Source organism: Paramormyrops kingsleyae, chromosome 8, assembly GCF_048594095.1.
Source record: "Paramormyrops kingsleyae isolate MSU_618 chromosome 8, PKINGS_0.4, whole genome shotgun sequence".
NCBI lineage: Eukaryota > Metazoa > Chordata > Actinopteri > Osteoglossiformes > Mormyridae > Paramormyrops > Paramormyrops kingsleyae.
Window position 1 is genome coordinate 25,803,831 of NC_132804.1, and position 24,296 is coordinate 25,828,126.

At 42.0% G+C, this 24,296-nt stretch overlaps 3 protein-coding genes across 13 annotated transcripts; 2 read left to right on the forward strand and 1 right to left on the reverse strand.

Annotated features, from left to right (window-relative positions):
* Positions 1 to 1,023: 1,023 nt before the first annotated feature.
* Positions 1,024 to 15,607, forward strand: pfkfb4a (6-phosphofructo-2-kinase/fructose-2,6-biphosphatase 4a). Of its 4 annotated transcripts, XM_023799595.2 has the most exons (15): positions 5,500 to 6,717; positions 8,225 to 8,281; positions 8,809 to 8,925; positions 9,041 to 9,137; positions 9,559 to 9,625; positions 9,831 to 9,905; positions 10,007 to 10,063; positions 10,194 to 10,315; positions 10,523 to 10,730; positions 11,091 to 11,237; positions 11,343 to 11,447; positions 12,087 to 12,216; positions 12,331 to 12,393; positions 12,554 to 12,618; positions 13,525 to 15,607. In XM_023799595.2, exons 3-15 carry the CDS (start codon positions 8,814 to 8,816, stop codon positions 13,582 to 13,584), a joined length of 1,308 nt encoding a protein of 435 aa, XP_023655363.1. In that variant the 5' UTR covers positions 5,500 to 6,717; positions 8,225 to 8,281; positions 8,809 to 8,813; the 3' UTR covers positions 13,585 to 15,607. The 4 variants fall into 4 exon arrangements, with proteins under 4 accessions (XP_023655362.1, XP_072571630.1, XP_023655361.1 ...); XM_023799594.2 differs by lacking the exons at positions 5,500 to 6,717; positions 8,225 to 8,281 and adding an exon at positions 1,024 to 1,203; XM_072715529.1 differs by lacking the exons at positions 5,500 to 6,717; positions 8,225 to 8,281 and adding an exon at positions 1,256 to 1,337.
* Positions 15,490 to 18,658, reverse strand: LOC111837493 (actin-related protein 2/3 complex subunit 4). Its single transcript, XM_023799606.2, has 6 exons — positions 18,555 to 18,658; positions 17,501 to 17,619; positions 17,306 to 17,417; positions 16,821 to 16,916; positions 16,301 to 16,471; positions 15,490 to 15,888 (listed from the first exon to the last, which is right to left on the reverse strand). The coding sequence occupies exons 1-6, from the start codon at positions 18,555 to 18,557 to the stop codon at positions 15,883 to 15,885; spliced, it is 507 nt and encodes a 168-aa protein (XP_023655374.1). The 5' UTR covers positions 18,558 to 18,658; the 3' UTR covers positions 15,490 to 15,882.
* hmces (5-hydroxymethylcytosine binding, ES cell specific) lies at positions 17,587 to 23,692 on the forward strand. Of its 8 annotated transcripts, none has more exons than XM_023799601.1 (7): positions 17,587 to 17,683; positions 20,395 to 20,608; positions 20,702 to 20,845; positions 21,994 to 22,173; positions 22,276 to 22,424; positions 22,578 to 22,770; positions 23,411 to 23,692. In XM_023799601.1, the coding sequence occupies exons 2-7, from the start codon at positions 20,420 to 20,422 to the stop codon at positions 23,567 to 23,569; spliced, it is 1,014 nt and encodes a 337-aa protein (XP_023655369.1). In that variant the 5' UTR covers positions 17,587 to 17,683; positions 20,395 to 20,419; the 3' UTR covers positions 23,570 to 23,692. The 8 variants fall into 8 exon arrangements, with proteins under 8 accessions (XP_023655369.1, XP_023655367.1, XP_023655370.1 ...); XM_023799599.1 differs by having other exon boundaries at positions 17,594 to 17,683; positions 20,383 to 20,608; XM_023799602.2 differs by lacking the exon at positions 17,587 to 17,683 and adding an exon at positions 18,761 to 19,392.
* The last annotated feature ends 604 nt before the right edge of the window (positions 23,693 to 24,296 follow it).

Sequence of the window (24,296 nt, forward strand, 5' to 3'; positions counted from 1 at the left end):
CCCTGTGGTGTTTTCACTTTTCTTTTAAAGATGTCCATCCATGTTTTGCTCCTCGCTTCATAGAGAAGCAGGGAAGGACGCTGCATTGGTAATTTGAGATAATGATGAGAGATAATGAGAGTCCTTCCATCACTCAGCAGCTGTCTTTTGTCAGTGGAATGAAGCGATACAGGGAGACAGTAATAACTGGGGCTTTTAAGAGGAATGCAGTAGATCCTGGGGTAGTGCACAAAAGGCGTGTCTTACAGGCTGCAATCCTGCTGTTTCTCTCTTGTTTACTTTTCTTAATCACAATGTTTTCCACTCCAGGCCTCCATGCTACAGCCCCCCTGAACCCTGACCTTTGACCCCCGAACCCTAAAATAGAATCTGTCTGCATTTTTTCATGGCAGCTGACTAAGACTGACGCTGGCAAAGAAATGGCAGCATTTATGGAGTCATTACCTCCATTATCATGCACAGTCCTGCTACTATCGTTATGTGTATTAAAATAGATACGACCTTTAAGGGTTACATGCCATTCAAAAGGACTTATTCCTGTAACTCCAGTTCTAAGCGAATTATGCCAGCGATAGAAATCCGAATTAACCCTCACTGACGTTTGCTCTATGACAAAGCTCTATTACATAATTTTATATATACAGCAAAAAACAAACCAATATAAAGTACTCAAACATATAAAATATTTTACATATTGAACATATTAAACTAGGTCATATAGATGGCATATTAAAACAATTTGATGCCTAAATATAACATTTCGTTAGTGAAATATTATAGTTAAAAAAAATAAGGAAAATGGCTTTAAAAGTATCGTGAAAACACCATGGAGTATTAGAAATAAAAGAATATAATGTTTTGTTAAATGAAAACAAAGGCTGTCACATTTCCTGAGAAGTTTGGCAGGAATATTAATATCCAGTTAATATCTGAGCATATCGGCAGCAGTATTAATGCTTGCTTCATGTCACCAGGCGCTGAAGTGCGATGACAGTCGAGTGAGCGCTTTAAAAAGCCACACGGATGCAGGGCGCAGCAGCCTCCCCGCAAGCTGCGCTCAGTGCGTCCCCTGCGCCGCCGTGCCTACTAGTCCGCTCCTTATTCATACGGACCACTACGCTGGCGGCGGACTGCGATTCCGCGACACCCGGACGATGAGGGGCTCCGGCGGTGCCGACAGCACACGGAACCTCAACAGAACCGGTGAGGGGCCGCTTGGCATTCGGCTGACATTGCGATCGCTTGCCCTGTAGGCGCGGTAGCCGAGGCGGAGGGCTTGTGCGGAGCTCATCCAAGAAAGCTGGTGTGGGACTGGAGAAGTAAACAAGATCGGTCACGTAGGCACCGCTTTCTGAATTGAGACCCTTTTCTACACTCCCAGACTATACATTTACCTCCCTGATGCATGCAATGTCAGGGGGCACGTTTAATAGCTATATCGGTGTGCTTAGATAATTTGGTACGGATCTGCTTCGTTTTGTTTTCCAGTGCATTCAGTATGACTTCGATGCGAGCTGTTATTTCAATAACACAGAAACATCTGTTGAAGAAACGCAGGTCGTGTGGATTAAACGCCAACTCCGCAACTTAAAATTCCGCTGCTTCTGTTTAGGTGTACGGATAATTAGATTTATAATTAGATTATATTTGCCATGCCTGGGTTGTTGTAAAATGCTTCTCCCCAGTAGCGTTTTTGGCTTTACATGCAGATACAGTAGCTTCGTTTTACTTGCAGCCAGTGCTGATTATCGAAGAGTATTTTTGTTTCTGTTTCTGACTGTTCGGGTACAACTATTAACCGTGCAAGTCTGCATGTAAGCAATGGCTACGATATGTTACCCGATGATCCTTTACTCTCACTATACCTACCGATCTATTTATGTAATGTGTTATACTGAAGTGGAACAGGAACATCTCCTCCGAGACTGAGATTGTCCGATTTGGGATTGAAGCTGTTGTTTATCGTGAATCAAACGGTCGTGCTAGTGATTTCCCCCCCGATTACGTGTTTGTATACATTATTACAGTAATTGCGTGAATGAAGTTGCATCGTGTTTCCCGTTTAGAGAGTAGAGTGAAATTAGGCGTCAGATTCACTTAATTTTATTTTTATTATCATTTAGCTATGATATATGGGAACAGAATAAAAGAACAACAGTTCTTCTAAAATATAACTTAACTTTGAAGACCTTATGTGTATATTTGGCCTTGGTTCAATAACGGGTATCAGTTTGTTTGTTTCAGTAAGAACAAGTCACTTTGATTATTATTTGAATATAGCGATTATTCTTATTTTTAGTTTTCAAGCTAATTGTGGGATTTATTATCCGGTGTTTATGGATGGCTTAGAGCTTTAGCAAAGGTGTGACTGACCACCAGAATGCTGGGCCAACCGCTTGTTTACAAATCTTTGAAGTAGCTATGAATTAAATGGTATTGGTGCCAGTAGCTGTGTTTTTGTTTTAATTTGCTTTTTTGAATAAAATATGGGGCCACAATCCAAGGTAGTGCAGCCCGGCCCTGCTGTGATGGTATAGACTATGAAGCTAGTATGAAGTATTAAGGTATGATATGAAGCTAGTAAACTGTCTGGAATGAGCCAAAGGTGCAAGTTTGGAAACGACATTCTGAGCAGTGCAGTCCTATGGATCATACCGAAGGGGTCTTGTGAAATCTGCTACAGTTGACACGCTGCACCTTGTTCCTCTGCTCTCCCCGGGATTTCCCAGCAGTCTGTCTGCTTATGACACAGACCGGGGCGGATGTTTCGAACCCTCTGCTTTTGCATGAGTGTTAATGACACGTGGTGATGACTGGGGCCTTATCTGCCTCTTGTCGCTGGGTGTCTCTTTGGGAGACAGTGTCATGGAGGTGGGCTACGAAGGAGGTGCAGTTGCTCTTTACAGTCTGGCTGTCTTGGGAAGCTGATGAGATGAGTTCAGATGAATCGCATTCACACTGTCAGACCTCAGCCCTGCAGTGCGATTAGCCTTTGTGTGATTGCAATATAAAACTCCCTTTTGATTTTCCTGTCTAGCATATTGCATTTTTGTAGCCTGAATCTCTACAGATATTTGGTCCCTTTCTTCCCAGGCTGAACTAAGTATTAAATAGCTGTATTAGCATTTGCCATAACGAAACAATTGGCTTTATGATTATGATACTAGGTGGGTTTTTTTAGCTACTTAAGACCTCTAGTTTGTAGACACAAAGACACCTCCTCCCTATGCACAAATAATGGATTATATGGGTTGAATGAATTCCTTCCATAGTCACATATCCAGTACATGGTGATTGTGTAACATGTCTTTACATTTAAAGTTTAAATTTATGAAAGCTTCTTGTTAGGGCATGTCGGCCTTCTGTTAGCAGAGTGCGTGCTGCACGTGCGATCAGCGTTTCGGCCGGTGTGGGCCGAAGGAGGCGTGTCCTCAACACTGTTTACAGGAATTTTATTAATTAGTTGAGCCTTTGTTTCACCCAGACTCTCATACTGCCTGTTTGGCTGCCCTTTCAAAATAAAGAAAGCTGGTCTGACCTAAATGTCGCCACACATTTAAAAGGTAAAATCAGCATTCAGTAAAACCTGAAGTTGGATAAGAGTTAAGGCATCGGTTCACTCTCTATGGCAGCACTGCAATAATAATACTCAATTTTTGTTGTTTTTAGTAAAATAATAAAAAAAAAACCTTTTACCTTTGATACAAAGTCAGTGATAGATATGCATTTTGTGTCATTGTTTTCTATTTAACACTTAATATTTTTGCAACATATTTATTGCAGCTATACAAATGGTAGGGGTACATTTTACTCTTTGGGCGTCTGGGTTTAGAGCATGTGATCAGTGGGGATGTGAGAGTGTGTGCGTCTGGATTTTTGTGTGCCGAGTAACTAGCTGGACAGGTGTCTTCACGGATTATCAGCCTCCAGGGGGGCTGGCTTTAAAGAACACAGTCGGACCTCAGCTATCTACCAGCCAGATCCCAGAGCTGCCATTTTGGTTCAGGTGTGGAACCTGCTGTTGTACCCTTCAGCAAGAAGTCTTGTCAGAATGGCATAGAGGTCTGTCAGTTGCTTGGCACAGTGGCCCGTGTTAACCAAATAAATGATGCACCCTGGCTGTTTTTTTCAGCTCTGCGCTTTATGTCTTAAGCTTACAGAGCGTAAGTCAGCTGGACTGGGTGGCCTTCTGGGTCGGATTCACATCTGCAGGGTTGAATCTAGTAGATCCTTCCAGAGTGATCTCGGATATTTTTCGTAGGGTTGAGGGGTGCAGAAGGAGGCCTTGGAAGAAGGATGAAGAAGCAAATCTCATTTCATTGACAAATGCCAGTAAGCAGTGATGTTCAGTTTAAATGTGTGACGAAATAAAGTCACATGATACAGGACAATAATCAGAGACAATTATGTCTCATTATGGGATATACAAGGCGTGCAAATTAAGTAGGGCATTAAACTAACTTGTATGAGACATGAAACGTTTAAAAAATTGGTTTCAGTTCACAGTTTCAGTTCTGCTACAGTAGAGGTGTGGGTCTTCATTTTTATGCAAAATCAGCATTTTGCAATACAGTCATATGCACAAGGAGCATCACATTCATAAACATGATCCCTTGTGCTCTGCATGCACATGATTTACACAAATGGATATTTTCTAAAGAAGGTAAAATTAAGTTCAGAGTTTTAGGGTCCAGCAGTTTTAAATTTCCTGGGATTTTATTGGATTGTTGCAGGTTCCCGGGTGCATTACCTGAGTCAGTCTGGCCTCCTGAAATGGGGCCCACATGAAACAGGCCCCCTTGCAAACACTGTAGCTCAGGCAAAGGCATTTGTACCTTATGCGGATCCAGGTACAAGCCGAGCCAGGCAGGAAGGCAGTGGAAACACTGTAAGGTATGCTTGCTGGAAGGCAGGGGAAAGCTAATTTGTTTTTAATTTAGCTGCAGTTTAGACTTTTTAAAGCGCAGAAAAGGAGTCACTCGGTTTTTGTAGCAAGTAGTGCTGTTCTATAGTGTAAACAAATGCATTAACACTGTCATCCTAACCTGACTGAGTGTTATTATATGAAATATTTTAATAAGAAGCAGAGATGTGCACAGAATTTTCGAGGGGCAGGTGCCTGAATGGGGTGGGGGGTAGGGGGCAGCCAACCGGAACATTTTCCAGATTTGTGTGATTGTCGGCTATAGAAAAGGGACACTTTAAGTCATTCATGTAAAACGGGCAGCTGCTCAGGCACCCTCAACCCCCCTTGTGCACTTGCTGTATAAGAAAGGCCATTTAGCAATGCACCTCATTCTTTGCTAGTTTGTTTAAATGGTGCACAATATATTTAGCATTTTGAGTATGGCTGTAAGCTATTTATTTTCAAACAAATACTGTTCGTGCATGCCTACAACATTTATATGTAAATTTGTTTCTTGAATAGTAATCAAAATAGCGAAATAGTGCACAGGGTTGGAAAAATAATGCATGGACTTCCAGGAAATTCGTCCAAGACCTTTGACCTAGATTCTAAAATGAGGTTTTCCTTTGATGGCGTAAAGGTGACGTTTCCGCTCAGAGCTCCTTTGCGTGGTGAGAAGTGGTACTACAACAGATCCCTGCCACACAGGGACAGACAAACCGTTAGTCATTACTGTATAATAGCGGGGTTGCGTAAAGGGTTTTTAAATGATGGAAGGATAGAGAGAGAATTTTTGTAATATGAATCCTAAAATGATACCAGCTTTGAAAGTTATATATTACGTGAGACATTTCATCGGGACGTACACGTTGACGTACATGATACCTGTGAATATTTTATTAACCTATCCGTATATCCTATGTTTAAACGTTGTAGTGGTACGCCTTATATAGTAGATCATATCTAAACAGGCCTTCTCGTTAATTGACGGATTGAGAAGAAATTATTAAACATTCTGATATAATTAGATTGGATTTGGGTACAAGATGAGCGTGATATTACAACTTTTTAGCGCAACGGCGCTAGTTATGCGCGATGATTATTTGCTGTTTCATTACAATACGGCATTATAGAGCAACATTAACGTTTAAATAACATTAACATTAAAATACGGCCGTATGAACGCCGTACAGGATAGCGTCCACTAACAGGATTCTTAGTTAAAAACCCAAGGGATGTCTACGGGAATAAAAACTGAGTCCAGTCAGCCTCAGTGACTGGCATCTGAGAAATTATATAGCGGGTCCAGTAATAAATGAAGAACATTGTGTATGAGCACTTCATCAAAGGATGAAAAATGGATTTGTGCTATCATTTACCGTTATCCTTTGTTATAATACTGCACTTCCCAAAGTACTTAACAGATATTTATCATTCTTAATTGTATGTATGAAATGTTATGTAATTAAAGTGTTTCATGTAAATTGCAGCACGCTGATGTGTGGTAATATTTTAACCGCTTTTCGTTGCGAGCGTGATGCGAATCGCTTTATTTCGAGCATATTTTATACGCATTACGGTAAAGACCGTATTTCCTTGAGGCACCAGCCCTCGCTGCGGTATTCGTGCGAAAAGTGTGTAAAAGGCGGTGCGCGCGGCGATGGTACCGTCGACGGCTCGGTCTGCGATGGAGGTCTGCCCGGAGGTCCCCGTGATGCCGTCTCCTCGGCAGCTTACTCAGAACCCGCTCAAGAAAATTTGGATGCCATGCAAAAATGGGCATCCGGAAAGAACTATTTCTCAAAGAAAAGGTCAGTATACCGGCACGACGCGATGGGCTACAATGTTTCTTTCGTATTATTTAATCGAGATCTAAACAATAATAAGTAATCGCGCTTCGCATTAAATGTCCCGTCATATTGTGTGTGAGATGGCGACGTCCCGAAACCATTTTTACAGTAGGGCTTGAAGCGAAAGCGTGGAAGTTGATGATAAGGTGGGTTACAATAAGATAGCTAATTAGCATGCAACATATTCCTAATTTGTCTCACTGAGTTTGCGAAGAATAGTTCGCCACCCAGCGAAGCCTTGTTTGATCAGGCTATCTTATCAGTTATCGTATCAGTTAATGACGAACATTGTTAGTTAAGGTGTAACCGACGATCTGCAGCCAGGTTAGCTGTTTCTGCGTGACTGATCGGCATCCCGCATGGGTCGGCAACAGCCACTCCTCATTTTTTCACGCAAATAAAGTAAATGTGACAGCAGAGTTTTCTTTTTAAGTGATATGCATTGCAAATGATCATCTGCCGACATAAGGTGTTTTAAATTGTGCAGAGGTTAAAGCTCGGCACGTTTCCTTAAACGTTTAATTATCTATGCGTGATAGTAATAAAATTATAAAAGTGCGTTTTAATGCTGCATTTGCCATGGTTATAAGAATGGAATATGATTTTGAATCATTACATTGATTAAAGCCAGTCAGTTTGTTCAAAGCTTTTTTATTCTTAAGTCCGAGTTAATCAGTGAAAGAAATCAATGAAATCCATGAATTTTCATTGAGAATTAGTTGCTTATTACAGACCCACAAAAAGAATCGCATGGGAAACTCCCTAATCGCAGATGTGTGAAAATACAGTACTTGTACTTCAAATCATAAGTACCCCGGTTTTGTGACAGTGATATGGATTGATATTCCTACTTTGGTAAAACCTTGTGCTGCTGATTTGACGTTCTGAGGACCCAGTACTCTGCCGGATTGTTCTCCGAAGCATCTCCGCTATTCAGATTCTGAAGCTTTCCCGGATGCTGTTGTATGGCTGGATTGAGTTTTGCTCACCCATTTACGTGTATATAACAGCTTTTTTACCTTTTAATTAGTCTGTAAGGTTTGCCAACTACCCCAACACTTCTGATATAGCTAATATTAGGTTTATAATATAATAATATAGATACGGCGTAAGATTTCTTGCGTAAGAGTGAGAGTCAGAAAACATGAGTGTCTCACCAGATGCGTGAGAGTTGGCAGCCCTGGTGTTCATGTTACCAGTACAAAGTTTATTTCCAGTAGATGGATTTCATCATACATTTAGTCACAATTGCAAAATAATGGCATGTATTCAGCCCAATTGTCAGGGGACAGAATGCCCTTTTTTCTGCTTCCTTATTCAGCTTGTCTTCAGAAACCATTACAAGTAAATTGCTAGAGTTCGCTGGTGTTTTTCAGTGTGTGCTGTGTACAATATCAACTGAATTATGTCCCATTTCTGCTGGAGTGAAACCTGCTGGTACAAACTAGATCCTCATTCTGTAATTTAGATTGCTTGGACTGCACAGTACCGTGTTGATGGATGCAGGGTGCCTTTACCTTCTGAGGTATGAAATGATCTGCTTACTTCCCCAAAACTGAGAGAACTCTTGTGGAGTCGTTGATGTCATTTATAGGAAGGTTATGTCACCCCCCCCTCACCATCCTAAAAAAAAAAAAAAAAAAAATGTATGCGCAGGACATTTACAAACACTTGCAGTTGTTCTCCATATTTCAAGCATTGTGAGTTGGACAAAACAAAGGGCTTTTGCACACTATGATATCAGTTTATTGGTGACATTTTTACCCTAATACAAGCATGGTTGGTATTAATCTAAAAATTTATATTTTGAATATGATACAGATTATTTTTGTTATGGAGTTTTAGTGAGTGACTTTTTTTTTTAAAGATTAATCTGGAAAAAAAAGTTGAGTAATTACCAAAATGCAAACGCATTAAAAAAAATTCTAATTAAATTGGTCTCTGTTGACTTGATAATGAAAGCAGGAAGCCTTATGGACATAAACATGGTTTGGTTAAGTTGGTGTCTGTGTCATTGCTGTCTGCCTTACGCCAGTCTCTGTTTCTCCGTAGTGTGTATGACCAACTGCCCCACCCTCATTGTTACGGTTGGCCTTCCAGCTCGAGGGAAAACCTACATCTCCAAAAAGCTAACCCGCTACCTGAACTGGATCGGCGTGCCCACAAAAGGTACCGCTTCACTCTTGATGCCGTAGTTTTAAGCAGTTGTGGAATGTGATTTTAAAGGGAGTGATATGTGGTCACTCAAACACAGGAAGTGTTAAAGGTCTGTCTCTCCTTTCAGAGTTCAACGTTGGCCAGTACCGTCGAGAGTGTTTGAAGATTTACAAATCGTTTGAGTTCTTTCGGCCGGACAATGAAGAAGGTTTAAGGATAAGGAAGTAAGCGTGGCATTCATGTATAGTCCCAGTGGCACATCATGAAAACGTGTTGTTACAGATCGGTACTGTTCAGGCTTCAGCAGAAATATGAGTAATCCCTTGTTTTGATTTATGGTGAATTGAACTGCTGCTGGTTAAGCAGAACAGTACAGGAAGTTTGATGTTAGTTTTTTCCTCAATTCTGTTTTGATCATTTCAGAAGGTTCAGATGAATAAATTGAGGCACACAAAGCCTTAAAACACACAAAGGATACTTAAAATTGCTATTACTGCATGTTTTCAATTTAGAATTTTGTCTTTTAGAGTGAGATCCTTTTTGAGGAAATGGTGTGTTCGTGAATTCTCTATGCACGCTTTCAGTTCTTGGGGAAGATGGCTGGTTTTGCTGGTTTGGCTCATTGTCTTATTGTAACCATGGCAGGCAGTGTGCATCAGCTGCTCTGGAAGATGTCCGGCATTATCTAGGAGTCGAGGGTGGCCAGGTGGCGGTGAGTTGGGGGGGGGGTGTTACATTTTTGATTTTCTGTGATTCGTGTTGTTTACATTGGTATTCTCGCTTGAGTTGATGTGTGAGTAAGGTTTTCATTGGATTTTGGTTAAATGTTAAATATTTTATGCATAAATACATTTTTTTAAAGTATATGAGTGTATTAATTGTAAGGGAAATATTGAGTCATTCCTTAATCAAACCAGGTGTTTGATGCCACCAATACCACAAGGGAACGGAGAGAGACAATTACAAGATTTGCTGAGCAGAATGGCTACAAGGTAGGTTAAGTACCCTGCAGCATTCCTGCGCAGGGGTGGGGGGTGGGGGGGGGCGCCATGCTCCATTGCTAACTTGCAGTTGCTGACTTGCACTTTCTCAGGTGTTCTTCGTGGAATCTGTGTGTGAGGACCCTGATATCATTGAACAGAACATTGTGGTGAGGAACTCTGCTTTTTTTAAATAGAGGAACATCTTGGACAAAGTAACAATTGACTATTTCATCAGCAGTTTGGGTTTTTTTTTTGCCCGTGATACACCTTGGTTTGTATCGTCACCTGTTTGAATAGCAAGTGAAGCTGGGCAGTCCGGACTACACCAACTGCAAGACAGAGGAGGCCGTGGAGGATTTTATGATGAGGATCAAGTGCTACGAGAATTCATACCAGACCTTGGACGAGGTTCTGGACAGGTAAGGCCCTGATGTAGAAGGTGGTCAGCACATTGTTACTATGACCCAACAAAGTGCCCCATATGTTTCTGTTGGGAACACTGGGTAATGTCTTGCCCCCATTCATTTACAGTTTTATGAAACTGCGTCTCTGAGAGCATATAACAGCTGCATTTGAGGGACTAAAATAGGGACATTTTGTCCGCTGATGTGCCCTCTGACTCACAGGGAACTGTCCTACATCAAAATCATAGACGTGGGCCGTCAGTACCTGGTGAACCGGGTGCTGGACCACATCCAGAGCCGTATTGTGTACTATCTGATGAACACTCACATCACTCCACGCTCCATCTACCTGTGTCGCCATGGTGAGAGCGATCTCAACGTCAAAGGGCGTATTGGGGGAGATTCTGGACTGTCGCCAAGGGGCAAGGAGGTATGTATCTCTTTGCAAAGTGTTTCTGTCCAACTCTGGAAACTGGCATTTTAGGTGTTGTATGCAAACACAATACGTAACTATGCAATTTGTGTTATTTTGATTTATGCCACAGCACTTAAGGAAAAATGTACTTGAGGATATATGGTGTTATTTTAAGATCACGTTTAAAACATGAACTCTGTTACTGGACAAGCTACAGTGTGCTGTACCGGTAATCTGCTACATAGTTGAAGCACCCTCCATTATTATATTTATTTATACTTGAACAAAAAAAATGGTTTATAAAAATGTGGTTTTAGAGCATCATTTTTCTGTGTCGGTTTCTGAAACTTTTCTGTGTCGCTCCTTCGGGTTCAGTTTGGGAAGCGCCTGAAGCAATTTATCCTGGAGCAGAACATCAAGGAGCTGAAGGTGTGGACGAGCCAGATGAAGAGGACCATCCAGACAGCAGAGGCGCTGGGTGCGCCGTACGAGCAGTGGAAGGCGCTGAACGAGATTGACGCGGTGAGGCGGCCCCACTGAGAGCAGGGTGGGGGGGTGCTTACTGGATGGGTGAAGGGCTGTGTGTGTAGGAGGCTTTATTGACCCCCATGTGGACTTTGTCCTCAGGGCGTGTGTGAGGAGATGATGTACGAGGAGATCCAAGACCACTTCCCGCTCGAATTCGCCCTGAGGGACCAGGACAAGTACCGCTACCGCTATCCCAAGGGGGAGGTGAGCAGGGAGGGGCCCGGGTCCGGGTTAGTTGGGTATCTGAGATCATCTGGAGGTGTGTGCCTGGGTCTCCTTAGAAGACTTAGACAGCTAGTAAAGAATTGTCCAGTAGTCAGCACTTGTAAATGTGTACATCTGTAGTATTGCAGGGAATTTTAATTAAGACGCATTTCTGAGTTTAGTAGAGTTTCTGAATTAATCTTGAGTGTCACAGATTACTTCCTGGGGAGCATGTATAATTAGTAGTTGATCTGTCTTTTATTGACCATTAAAAATGAAATAGCTTCTAAGCATTTCATTGTGCTAGTGCAGGTAAGGAAAGGAATGGCAAACAGTGAGTTTGTTGGTATTGGTTTACTTGCGTTCGTGTGTGCCCGTTCCAATACTCAAGAACAGAAATGCAAAAGTACTGTAAAAAATCCCCAGATATCGTTCTTGCCCTCCCCAAATTTCAAAGATGCATCGGTTGCATCCTTGCCAAACAAGACCAGTCCCATGATTCATTGCGGTCCAAGTTTGTTCTTGGGAGGCAAGTTAGCAAGACCGGTCTTGCCAAGACCACAAGTATGGTCTTTTCATTCTTGGTATTGAGTAACACTCTTAGTTTCTGCATGTCTGACCCACACCCTGCCCCCGCAGTCGTATGAGGACCTGGTCCAGCGGCTCGAGCCGGTGATCATGGAGCTGGAGAGGCAGGAGAACGTGCTGGTCATCTGCCACCAAGCTGTCATGCGCTGTCTCTTGGCCTACTTCCTGGACAATTCTGCAGGTGCTGCCCCATGTCACTGTGATCCAGGCCTGTCCTCCCTCCCGGCTTGGCAGCAGGCTGCTCCTGTGTCACACACGTGCTACTTTTTATTAATTTTTTTTCCTTGTCCCGCAGAGAAGCTGCCTTACCTGAAATGTCCACTGCACACGGTAATGAAGCTCACTCCCGTGGCTTATGGTAAGTCTTGCTGGCTGCTGCAGCTCGGTGAACATTCCAGGCTTTTTTATGGGATGAACCTCATTCCCCTTGCCTTCGTCATAGATGACAAAATGACTGGTCAGAAAGAAGGACGTGGAAGAAAAACAGTAAATGTTGAACTGAAGTGTTGTGTTTTCAGGCTGTAAGGTAGAGTCCATCTTCCTCAATGTGGATGCAGTGAATACCCATAGAGACCGACCAGAGGTAGGTAAAGTCTGTTGTTTAGAGTGACTGTTGTGGAAGAACTGGATCTTTGTACTAAATACTGAGTGCTTTGCTTATCACTGATATCAGCCATCATGGAAGGATGTGTATTGGTTGGTTAACAGGGGTGGATTGACTTATCTGGCGGCCCAAGGCTGACATCAGCATGGTGTTGCTGATTTAAATTGTTCCATTTTTCCTGACTCACTAACTGACACCCGCTGATCCCTCTGGGGTCCTGACAGGCTTGGAAGTTCATATTTCATTGAATCTTGCCAGTTCCTGACCAGCCCAAAAGCTGCAGTTGCCATGTTGGGGGGATTTGATGGCATTACTTTCACATCATCGAGGACCACTTTCTATGTCGGCTCTTCACTTCATTTTTGTCTAAAACAATTTTTTTCTTCTCCTCCTATGAAGCATCCCATCCACTTTACTGCTTCTATGACATTGGACTATATAATTTGATATAATGCAAAGAGTGACTGTAAAAGCACTAAAATGCAAAATTCCTGTAGTGCAATTTCCATTGGGCTTAGTAAAGTATCTCTCTAACTGAATTAGTTGAGGCAGGTTTAATCTTTTTAGAGGTCCTTTTATATAATAGGATTTTCTACAATCAGACTAAAGTGACAAGATTTCTTTTAATAACATGAGAGAATTTTGGAGTTTATGGAATTAGCTGCTGTAGCTCAACAAGTAATGCATTGCACCAGCAATCCAAGAGGTGTAGGTTCAAATCCCAGGGAGAACATACAGTAGAAGGAAGGGTTACAATTTGTGTCTTTCTGTAAAAGAATCTGGTAAATGCAATTTGTTTATTGGCCTCTCAGGGTCTTGATCAGATCCATCACACCTTGTCAGTTACTGTCCACAGCTGAAGACTGCTGTGTTGTTCTCTTCCAGAATGTTCATATACATCGTACCTCAGAAGATGCATTGCAGACGGTCCCGGCCCACCTTTGACCTCCTGACATCCTGGCCTGTTTGGATGATGTCGGACCTTTTTTTCTCAGGGACAGAAACACACTTGAACCCTTTTTGCGTCCAGGCACACCCCTCACCTAAGCCCCGAAGTTTGGGTGATTTGCATCATCATCCTCCTCCTGTTGAACTTGGCCGTTGTCTTTCCCGAAGAGGGGCTCCTACATGTAACATGTAAGGTATTCACAGTGCTGTGTGGTCGGTGTCATTTTGTAGATGCTGTCCCGTTTCTGTGCTTTACCGGGACCACCGGTTGACTTTTTGAATTTTACAGTGGTTTCAATTTTAGTGCTTGGAAGCGACGGACACAAGTCCAGTGTTTATTGGGGTATCTTTTATAGGAGTGGGGGGTGGTAAACCTAAACTAGCTATTGCTTTATTGCACCCTCCGTATAAACTAGGCACGTTGAGAGCAGTGATGTCACTAGGATAAGGAAGGACAGCCCAATTCCCAGCTGATGGCTACAGAGACGACAGCAAACAGTGACACAGGTAGTCAGATCAGTCTAGAATTAAGCTAAAAGATGCACGGAGACAGGACGAGTTTCCTGTTTGTCTGTTGCAAGGAAAGTGGACTGCTGGCCCCAGACAACAGGTGATTGGGTGCTGTGCCTCCCATGCTAATCGTCATGAGGAGTGTTGGGTGTTTACTGACTGCGTTCCTACTCAGGGGTTATTGGGCTAACTTCTCCCACGTTCAAACCGGTGGCAAGTCACTTCCTGTGACTTGCATGTGCTTTTCTCCAGCGGAGCGAGAGATGCGGAATTTAGCCTTCAGTGTGACTACATTGCTCAAAACTGAGAAGGAAATGCATGCCTCACTTCTCTATTTTGTCTCTGACCTCAGAGGGTAAAGTCATAGCATCCATGCTGTCAGTGGTGTAGTAGTCTAAAACCATTTTGTCTTTGGGTAAACAGCTCTATGGCGGTAAGGACATTGGGGTTGCTTTAAATATCCAGATTTTGAAGGTGGTCAGCATGTTGATGTTGCATTAATAATTGCATTAAATCTAAGGTCATTATCACTATGTACGAATATACCCACATTGTGAATGGGCTTTACACTTCATTTCTTACCTTATTGGGATGAAGGGCCTAACAACTAAACATAATTTGTGGCACTTAAATACCAAGAATGTTAATATCTGTATGGGCACAAATTCTGATGTCGAATTTAATGTCTTCACATAAAATTTGCTAGATGTCAGATTTAAGTGAAGAAATTTTAGAATGATCCAGATTTTTGTACTGGGTTCTCCATTCTTAGCTACTCTACCAGAAAACTGCCTGCACATTCATTCAAACGATCGGTGTCAGTGTTTGGAAATTGCAGATAACTTCTTGTATGAGCATTAAGTTTTGTTTTGAAATTGGTTATGGATTTTAATAAAAGATTTAAAAAAAAAAAAACTATTTAATAAATAGTTATAGATTTGGTGTTAATCATTTTTAAGCGGTACTGGTTGGGGTAGATTATGGTATTGAAATCCTGAACCCCTTTTCAAACCTCTTTTTTTTTTTAACAGCCCACTAGTGTAGGAAGCAGCCCACACTCCAAAAGTGCCCCCCCCCCCCCCACACCTCTTTCTTGGCACATAATTCCTTGTATAGGGAGACATGCATTGACTACCATACACTTACTCACCAGATACTCATCAGCTACTCTTATATTCATATAAAACCTGACACAGGTACAAAGAGTTAGCTGCATTGTGGCGGCTCGTGTGTGTTGACATGATGTACAAATTTAAGGCTTTTAATTGAATATCATACATTGATCCTCATTTCAAATAGCCATGTGTAACTTTGGCTAGAAGACTGTTCACATGGGATCTATTATATCACACAAGTATGTCCCCAGCATCCAAGTAAGAGGCACACAAGAAAAACAAGCAAATGTTTATATAATTTTTTTGTTTTCATCATTGTTCATATGGTGTTGGCAAAATACATGTATGAATCTTTGTAGAAGTTTGACAGTATTAAAAGTTTACTTGCATACATATTTTCCATTTACCGGAATTGTGTCTTGGCATTTTGCCATTTTTTTTGTGAATGATACTCTTGATTTAATGAAGGACCCGCTCCTAAATTTTGTTCCAAAAGGCAGAGAACAAGGCTGAGGGAATTCATTATTTACAGGCAATGATATTCACAAATCCCTCTGATTGGACTCCTTTATCTGGATCTTCTTACTGATTGGCTGCATAAACATCAGTCCTGACATCCAGGCCTGCAGCCTTGCAAGAAACCATGGTGATGGAACAGTGGGATACTTCCTCAGAACTGCAAAATGATGAAATTGATTGATGAAAATGGCCATTAGTTTATTATGTGATTAACAATAGGCTTGGAATCAAATTATACATGGAACATTCACAACTCTCTACTTTGTGGCACCAGCATTCTTGGGGACATTAATTTTACATGCCCCAAAGAGGAATTTGCTGTATATATTTTTTTAAAAAGCTAAATGATACATCTTCTCTGAATGATGTGTCTATTTATGGTAACAATTGAAGGAGTGGTAATTCAAAGAGGTGCGTCTGAGTGACATTTCTTCATACACCAGTGTTTCTCAACATGGCCCTCAGAGACCCAGACAGTCTACGTTTTAGGGAGCTGACACAGACAGCCAGCGGTTTCCCGAGGACCAGGTTCAGAAACGACTGACACAGGCGACAAACCAAAGACTCACGTTCTTGAGAAACTCTTCAGCAACGATGCGGGCACGAGCATTCACCGACAGCTTCATCTCGCTGATCTCTTTGTCAATCTCCTCCATGAAGTGGATGACAAAGTCCACTAGTTTATGCTTGTACATCTGCTCTGTGTGGAAGTTGGTGATGAGGAAGCTGATATCATAGCCCTGGTGAGCAAAAACCAGGAGGCAGTAAACATCTGATAAGTGACACTAGCTGGCGACAGTTCAATGTAATTTCAAAAAGTAACATTTCAGAAAATAAGCCGCATTGATTTACCTATATGCTAAATCTCCTTTGGCTATACAAACGTAGCATTCTTGGCCAGATTTCACATTTTAGCTTGCAGTCCATAAGCCTGATTCTTTAACTTTCTGTATTACATTGCTTGAAGCACTTTCTCCCATCAGGTAAACCATCTCAAATGTCAATGCACTACTCTGTCCTTCCTGACATTCAGTTCCAGTCTTGGCCTCTTTGTGTCCTGTCCGTGCCTCTTTCCCCTCCCAGTCTCACCTCCACAGGTTTCCTCCTCAGGATGAAGAAATTCTCCGCTCTCATCATCATGAACCGCATGAATTTGTGGCACAAGATTTTCTCAATCTCGTCCGCCTGCAGGGACCAATCACAAGAGAAAGCTTCAAAGGCCTGATAAGCCTTTGCTCTAGGGACTGCACACTACACTTAAGGATGTTATTGTAATATATTTTGGAGTAAATATTTAAGATTAGCTGTAGTGAGTCAAAATTCTGCATAAAACCTGACATTCCAAACCTTGTTACAGATTGAAAATTTGCAAGTTTCATCGTGTGATTTCCTTAAGTAATTACGGAATCTACATTGCAAGATTCAAGCAAGTTAAAATAGTAAGTGTGGATAGCCGAGCTTCACTATCACCAAAATAACAGATTAAATACAACTTATTTTCTTATTCTTGTTGCATGTTTTCGTCTTGTACCGTTTAAGTTAAGTATGCGTGGATCGCATATATGTCATCTCACCTGCTTAACCGCAATGCTGACCCGTACCGAGTTAATAGACCCCTCGATGAGGACTTTCTCCTTTTCATTGCGGCTGATTATGACGGGCTGCAGCAGCAGCTCCTTACTACTCCTTTTTGGGGAATATGGAGGAAACGGTCACACGAGGTTTTAGGGAGCCCTTCGGCGGCTCGGCGACGACCCCCCGCGACTCACCGGACCTCCACCTCCGGCTTGTTGTGCCTCTCCACCACCTGGGAGGAGAAGTTCTCCAGGCAGAGCGCCGCCTGCAGCGTGGCACGCACGGCGTTCAGATACGGGCGTAAGGTTGCTGTCTGCGGGGCGACAGGATGACGGATCACTCCAGCGACATGAGCGGATAGAGACGGGCTACGATACGTGAGTAACTCAAAGACACTGCAAGCAGTCACGTGTGCTGTGCGTTCCTACGGCATTCAAGGCATTGCCTTCAAAGATCACTCTTACTAACCCTGAAGCAGTTTCCCCCAATTCGTCCCAAGCAGAAACCAAGTGCAACAATAGGTGATTAAACAGTTGGAATAACGCAAAACTTTCAGCGGCCAGTAAATCCGCAATACAAGACAACTAAAAGTTAAACGATTATTATAATTATTAAACATATCTCATGTTTCATACACACAGCATAACCATTCATAGGTCTAAAGCAGTGACCACAAACAAATCTGAAGTAGAAGTAACCGAAGACGCTTCGCCTTAAAAAACAGGAAACAACTTGCCCTAGAGTTATTCACGATGATGCATGTTTTACATTCAATCAGAAATGCAAATACTTAAGCTATATCGGCGGTACTTTGTTAACCAGTGTTTAATATAATCGGTTTAAAATATTATTATGACTACGATTGAAGTCTGTAACAGTTGTGAAGAACTACAGATGATTAAATTTCGATGTATGCATTACATCTGATGTTGAAAATCACTTTAACAAAAGACTGATTTAATGTCGAGAATTACCGCAACAGATAATATCCACGATTTTTCCGCTGACGCTGTGGATAACTATGATCTGATATCTGTTTAAAAACTGGGTGCGGATTCAAGATAACGATGCAACCTTATACATTTCAGACTTTCTACACGGGTTAAAACTTGAATGCTTTCTAGCATTACTACAGAGAAATTTTCTAAATATTTTGGAGAAAATACATCACACTGTCTTGTCTGTGTGGCGTCAAATACATCACAATTATAGAACGCACAATGAAATAAAAGATTGAGTTTTCCTTACCATTTCCCTGGTTCAGCGAGGTGAAAAACGGAAGTGCTGCTACCGCGCATGTGTACAACGCTTCTTCCGTGAGCGCGGTATCTCATTTGCAAATAGGAACCAAATTTCTGTACTGTTTTTTTTTTTAATCTGTGTATGTTTCTAATGTATCATTCAAGACAATAAAATGCATATCTGCTACAGATGCACCATTTGTTCTTCCAATACACTAATGTTTTTAAAAAGCAAAAATTAAATGCATTGCCACTTTTCAGACAGACTTAAACTGAACCTTAATTCTGAAACACTTATTACCCACAGTGTGTGCCCTGGACTGGTGATGATGATGATGATGATGTTGATGATGATGATGATTAATATTATTATTAATGCATGGCCATTATTACACAAGTAAAAAAATCCAGTCTTGCTAATTTAATAAACACTTTGACTTCTTTTATTGCTATTTTTGTATTGCAATTACGTGACTCATAGTTTAAATGTGTAGTTGTATTATCTTGAGACATGTTGTATGATATCATTATTCATTACCAATATTCGCGACGTCTTAATATAAAATCGTTACGCAAATTGCGCAAATATTCGCGCTGAGGCGCTCAGTACAGGAATCACGTGACACGGATGTACAGTCACTGAAGCTTCTGGCACCAAAATCACGTGACAAAAGTGTGTGAAGCCGTACTGAAGCTTCCTGTACAGGAGGCGGTAATATTGTACTGTTAAACAAGAAACCCAGAAAGGACTGCAGATGAACCTGTTCACCGGACGCGTGTGAACATACAGTTAGCTGCACTGAAATCCCCTGTGCAGAGGTAATTTTTCTTACGTGATTTATCAGGTTAGTTGTTGTGCAACTGCAGACACTATAAACGTAATATTCAACAAAGTATCTAAAGTGAATTTAGAATAGATATATGTACTTGCACCGTATTATACCAAAGCAATGAGAATTTTTTTGTTTGTTGACATTCATTAAACCTTATAAAACAATCTTATTATGTAGGTATGCATATATTTTAAAAGTTTCCTCCTTAATTATGAATGGTGCGTTTGATGCGATTTCTGAAAGCTAGCTCTAAACTAAACCAGGCATTGTATGTGTCCAGCTATATTACGATTATTACATATAAGATTACATATAAATTAGTAACCAACTTTACTTGCAAGAGTCGAAATGCATCTCAAAAATTTACAATGCATATTTAAGGGGATAATGTTTCAGACTTGTTACGACATGGTTTAAATCAGTGGGTTAGATACCCCGTCACGGTGACTGATTCTCCCCCCAGAAGCGGAGCTGTTGTCGGCTAGATGCTTGTTTTTGCAGCGCTGGCTGCAAAAATAACCACAACTTAACCGAAATAAACCAGATGTCACAAACCACTGTTTAAATCCGAAAGTACATTTTCTCCGCTGATTGCACCCGTGATCCACCTGCAGCTCTGTATAGAGACCCCCGTGATTTCTGTTTAACTACCAAATTTACTTAGTGACAGTTGCTTCAACAATACAGATGCATGATTTATCTCCGCTGCCGTCTCCATCATACGCAGTGGGAATATGGATGAATGACATAGTTAATAATAGTAACAACGTTGTCTTTTTTTGATTCACTTTCTGCTTTACGGTAAGATTTTGTCTAGTGCATTGCATTGAAATTTAATTGTAGCTATAAGAAACGGCATAAGTCAGCACTATGCTTCAGTTTAAATCACCGGCACCGAGTTAATTCATTTGCATTCATGAATGGATTATTTTAAGAAAATGCAGTGGGTGTGTGTGGTGTTTGTTTTATTTATACTGTGTCTTTTTGATTATTTATGAGAAGTCACTGTGTAAGGTTTCTAAGGAGTCCTCACTGGGTCATGTGTGGCCGAACTGCGTGCACACTTGCGCCGGATGAAATCAGCCGAGCTTCCAGATACCGCAGTCGTGCAGGACAATACAGACGACCTCGCTGGCGAGATGGAGATTCAGAAAAGTACCGACCGTCGTACAACAAAAGCCCGCAATCCTTGAGCCCAGTCTTGTTGTCCCAGAAGCATTTTGACAAGGTGAACAGTGGTGTGACTCAGGCATTTTCTGTTCAGGCTTACAGGGGATTCTGTGTTGTGAAAGGTGATTGCTATTATCGATGCACTGTGCAGGCTGCCCCAGCGGACGAGTGTGTCCTTGCTGCCATGCGCTGGGGCCTGGTACCATCCTGGTTCCGGGAGAGCGACCCAAGCAAAATGCAGTACAGCACCAGCAACTGCCGCAGCGAGAGTCTCCTGGAGAAGAAATCCTACAAGGTACCAGTGATTAGGAACAGGCAGCAGGGGACGCAGCTAGAAATTCAACACCCCTCCTGACAAAATGACAGTTGAATGGGGCCACATGTGACTCTGTGGGCCCTTGAGCAAGACCGAGTGGGTCACAGCAGGTGGCTGCCCTTCGCTGCCAAACTTGCTCTCACCTGCATACACTATATGGACAAAAGTATCGGGACACACCTCTTAATCATTGAATTTAGGTACTTCAATCAGATAAAATCAAGCACCTAGCCATGCCATCAGGTTTACAAATTTGAAAGAATGGGTCCTTTTGAGGAGCTCAGTGAATTCCAGTAGGGCACTGACATAGGATGCTACCTTTGCAATAAGTCAATTTGCGAAATTTCTTCTGTCTTACTGGATTGTGCCAACTGTAAAGATTGGTGGAGGAGGGATAGTGGTATGGGGTTGTTCTTCAGGGGTAGGGCAAGGCCCCTTAGTTTTAGGGAAGGGAACTCTTAATGCTTCAGCATACCAAGACATTTTGGACAATTCTATGCTTCGAACTTTGTGGGAACAGTTTGGGAAAGAGCCCTTTCTGTTCCAGCCTGCCCATGCTCCAGTGGAAAGCAAGGTCCATAAAAACATGGTTGGGTGAGTTTGGTGACCGATCCACACAGATCCCTGACCTCAAACCCACAGAACACCTTTGGGAAGAACTAGAACGGAGATTGTGAGCCAGGCCTTCACATCCAACATCAGTGTCTGACCTCACATATGCTCTTCTGGATGAATGACCAAAAATTCCCACAGACAAACTCCAAAATCTTATGGAAAGCCTTCCTAGAAGAGTGGCAGCTGTTATAGCTGCAAAGGGGGTACCAACTCCATATTGGTGTCCCAATACTTGTATCCATATAGTGTGTGTCTGTTTGTTATGGAGAGAAAGATGGGGTAGGCAAACAGAATTTTCCCATGAGGGATCAATAAAGTGTCATTAAAAAAATCATTCAAGGCCTCTTGTAAAGTGTTGGGCCCCTGAATCTGCAAGGGTATCCATGCCCCTACTGCACCCCTGCCAGATAAGATGCCCAGATTATGTGTTTTGTACTTTTTTACCCATTTTTTTCTTAGTCACAGGTGTCAGGATAACGTTTTGTGTGTGTGCGGGTGTTTATGCTCCACAGGAGCCGTTGTTGAAAGGTCAGCGCTGTGTCATCCTGGCTGATGGCTTCTATGAATGGCAGCAATCTGAGAAGAAGCAGCCCTTCTTCATCTATTTCCCTCAAAGCAAAGAGGAGGGATCAAGGGAGGCTATTAAAGTCCAGTCAGAGGGGGAGAACCCTGAGGACACAAAGGCTCTGGAGGTGAGCTAACTGTGGGGGGAGAACTGAAATATTTGAAATATTGTTCTTACTTAGCTGCTGGTCTTTCTCATAATCTCTCTTTGTTACTGGTAACTTGAGTAGGATGACGACAGACCATGGAAAGGATGGAAGCTTCTAACCATGGCAGGGCTGTTTGATAGTTGGACACCCCCTAGTGGTGGTGAGAAGCTATACACCTACACCATCATCACCGTGAATGCCTCTCCAGGCTTGCAAAGCATCCACCATCGGTAAGGCAACTGATCACATTAACATATTTGGCATTCATTCACACATTTATCATGTTTTACTAAGCAGTGACTGGTGTGAGAGTTGACAGGAAGTGTGTCTGGTGTGTATCTTCTGTGCACTACTTCTGGTGCAATGTCTTATACACTTTCAAGGATGCCAGCATTGCTGGATGGAGAAGAAGAGGTGAGAAAATGGCTGGATTATGGTGAAGTCCGTTCCCTGGATGCCCTCAAGCTTCTTCAGCCCAAAGACAAACTGACCTTTCACCCTGTCTCCTCATTTGTCAACAATGCGCGTAACAACTCTCCAGAGTGCCTGCAGCCTTTCGAGCCTGGGAGCAAGAAGGTAAGATGCAGGCAGACGTGGAGATTTCAGGTCCAGAGAGTACAAATCCAGACAAAGATTTTGTTTCAACCAACCAGCTGAGTACTGTGACTTTGACACTATTATTCAACTGGTTGGTTGAAACAAAATCTTGGTCTGGATTTGTACTCTGTGGACCTGAAATCTCCACCTCTGGATGCATGGAATCAAACCATGAGCCTCATAAGCTCAAGCCGGTCTTACACTGACGGCAAGAAATGGCAGTGTTGTATTACAGTGTGCTCAGCTGGTCATAAATATTTCCCCAAGTGAATTGAACAAAACAAGTGAATCACATTAGACACCGTAAGTGTTTTCCTTTGGAGAGGAGAACCGAAAGACTTCATTGAGTTCTTCTAATCACAACTTGTCAGTTTTGTTTGATTTCAATCATTGACTTAATAAGACTGACTTCACTTTATAAACTTGACAGGTTAGCCAGAAATGTAGACTCAGCCCTGAAGAGTTAGGGAAATACAGAGGAAAAGCCCTGAATTTTATTTTATTGTAGCTAGCCAGTGGCAAAGATAATCCATTTACACACGTATGCTAACATGAGTCACGGCCACGATCCTGTGGTTCTGATAGCATGGTGCACCGTGTAACCTCATCCTTTCACTAGATGCAGCCGTCAGCCAGCAGCAAGGCCATGATGAGCTGGCTGCAGAAGGCCACTCCGGAGAAGAAAACTGAGCCAAAAGCTTGTCCCAAACGCAAGAGGACGGAGGAGGAAGGCAAGCAAGTAGGACCGCTACACAAGTGGCTTCAGAAGAACGCGTGAAATAGACAACCCTCATCTTGTGGGGCCCCATTTTAGAATTGGATTATTGACAATACATTTCATAACAGTCAAGAGTTCAAGCATTCAGAATTTTTTTAACAAGAAATAAACGGTGTTTTCTTATATTGTTTGCAAACTGATTCTTCCCTTTGCTTTCATTTACAATTGTCTGACAAAACTATTTTATACGAAATCACTCAGGATCCAGGCTGTGGTGGTTCTGGTTCTGGTTGTAGCAAAGTGCAGAACTATTTTCTCCAAGTACAAGTCCTTGTTATATGTTTGACTTGACTGCTCAAGGAAAGTGGTTTAACAAGGGGTCTGAGGTCGTTCTGGGAGAAGAAAACGTGATTTGTGGTAAATCAATTAGAGATATCACTCAAAAATTCAATAACGAGAATTTATTCCAAAAGCCAGCTTCACCATTATCCTTTATTCTTGTCTCAGCTTCTACTAGACACAATTCAGCATTCCTTTATTTGTCATGTATATGATTATACAAGTGCAGCATGAAACATACATGAAATGTACACCTGGTCACTCCGAAGACTGTGCATATATATAGAAGATATACAGTGTTCGTATGTTTAATAGTATACAGTTCTATACATTGTGCATATAATTGAGGTACAGTATGTCCATGTATATTAAAGTGCAATGTGCAGTTGTGTACTGAACAATAGTTCTGAGGCTAGTGAGTGAGTGTCAGCAGATAGTTTCAAATTAA

What these genes read in the sequence shown, in the direction of transcription:
- pfkfb4a (XM_023799593.2), top strand. Translation starts at nt 6,567, where the DNA reads ATGGTACCGTCGACGGCTCGGTCTGCGATGGAGGTCTGCCCGGAGGTC. An exon ending in GAAGGTTTAAGGATAAGGAA is followed by an intron (nt 9,138 to 9,558) that starts GTAAGCGTGGCA and finishes TAACCATGGCAG; the next exon opens with GCAGTGTGCATCAGCTGCTC. An exon ending in CTGAGCAGAATGGCTACAAG is followed by an intron (nt 9,906 to 10,006) that starts GTAGGTTAAGTA and finishes GCACTTTCTCAG; the next exon opens with GTGTTCTTCGTGGAATCTGT.
- LOC111837493 (XM_023799606.2), bottom strand. An exon ending in AAGCCGGAGGTGGAGGTCCG is followed by an intron (nt 17,418 to 17,500) that starts GTGAGTCGCGGG and finishes TTCCCCAAAAAG; the next exon opens with GAGTAGTAAGGAGCTGCTGC. An exon ending in TGAGGAGGAAACCTGTGGAG is followed by an intron (nt 16,472 to 16,820) that starts GTGAGACTGGGA and finishes TTTGCTCACCAG; the next exon opens with GGCTATGATATCAGCTTCCT.
- hmces (XM_023799601.1), top strand. Translation starts at nt 20,420, where the DNA reads ATGTGTGGCCGAACTGCGTGCACACTTGCGCCGGATGAAATCAGCCGA. An exon ending in TGGAGAAGAAATCCTACAAG is followed by an intron (nt 20,846 to 21,993) that starts GTACCAGTGATT and finishes TATGCTCCACAG; the next exon opens with GAGCCGTTGTTGAAAGGTCA. An exon ending in TTGCAAAGCATCCACCATCG is followed by an intron (nt 22,425 to 22,577) that starts GTAAGGCAACTG and finishes TACACTTTCAAG; the next exon opens with GATGCCAGCATTGCTGGATG.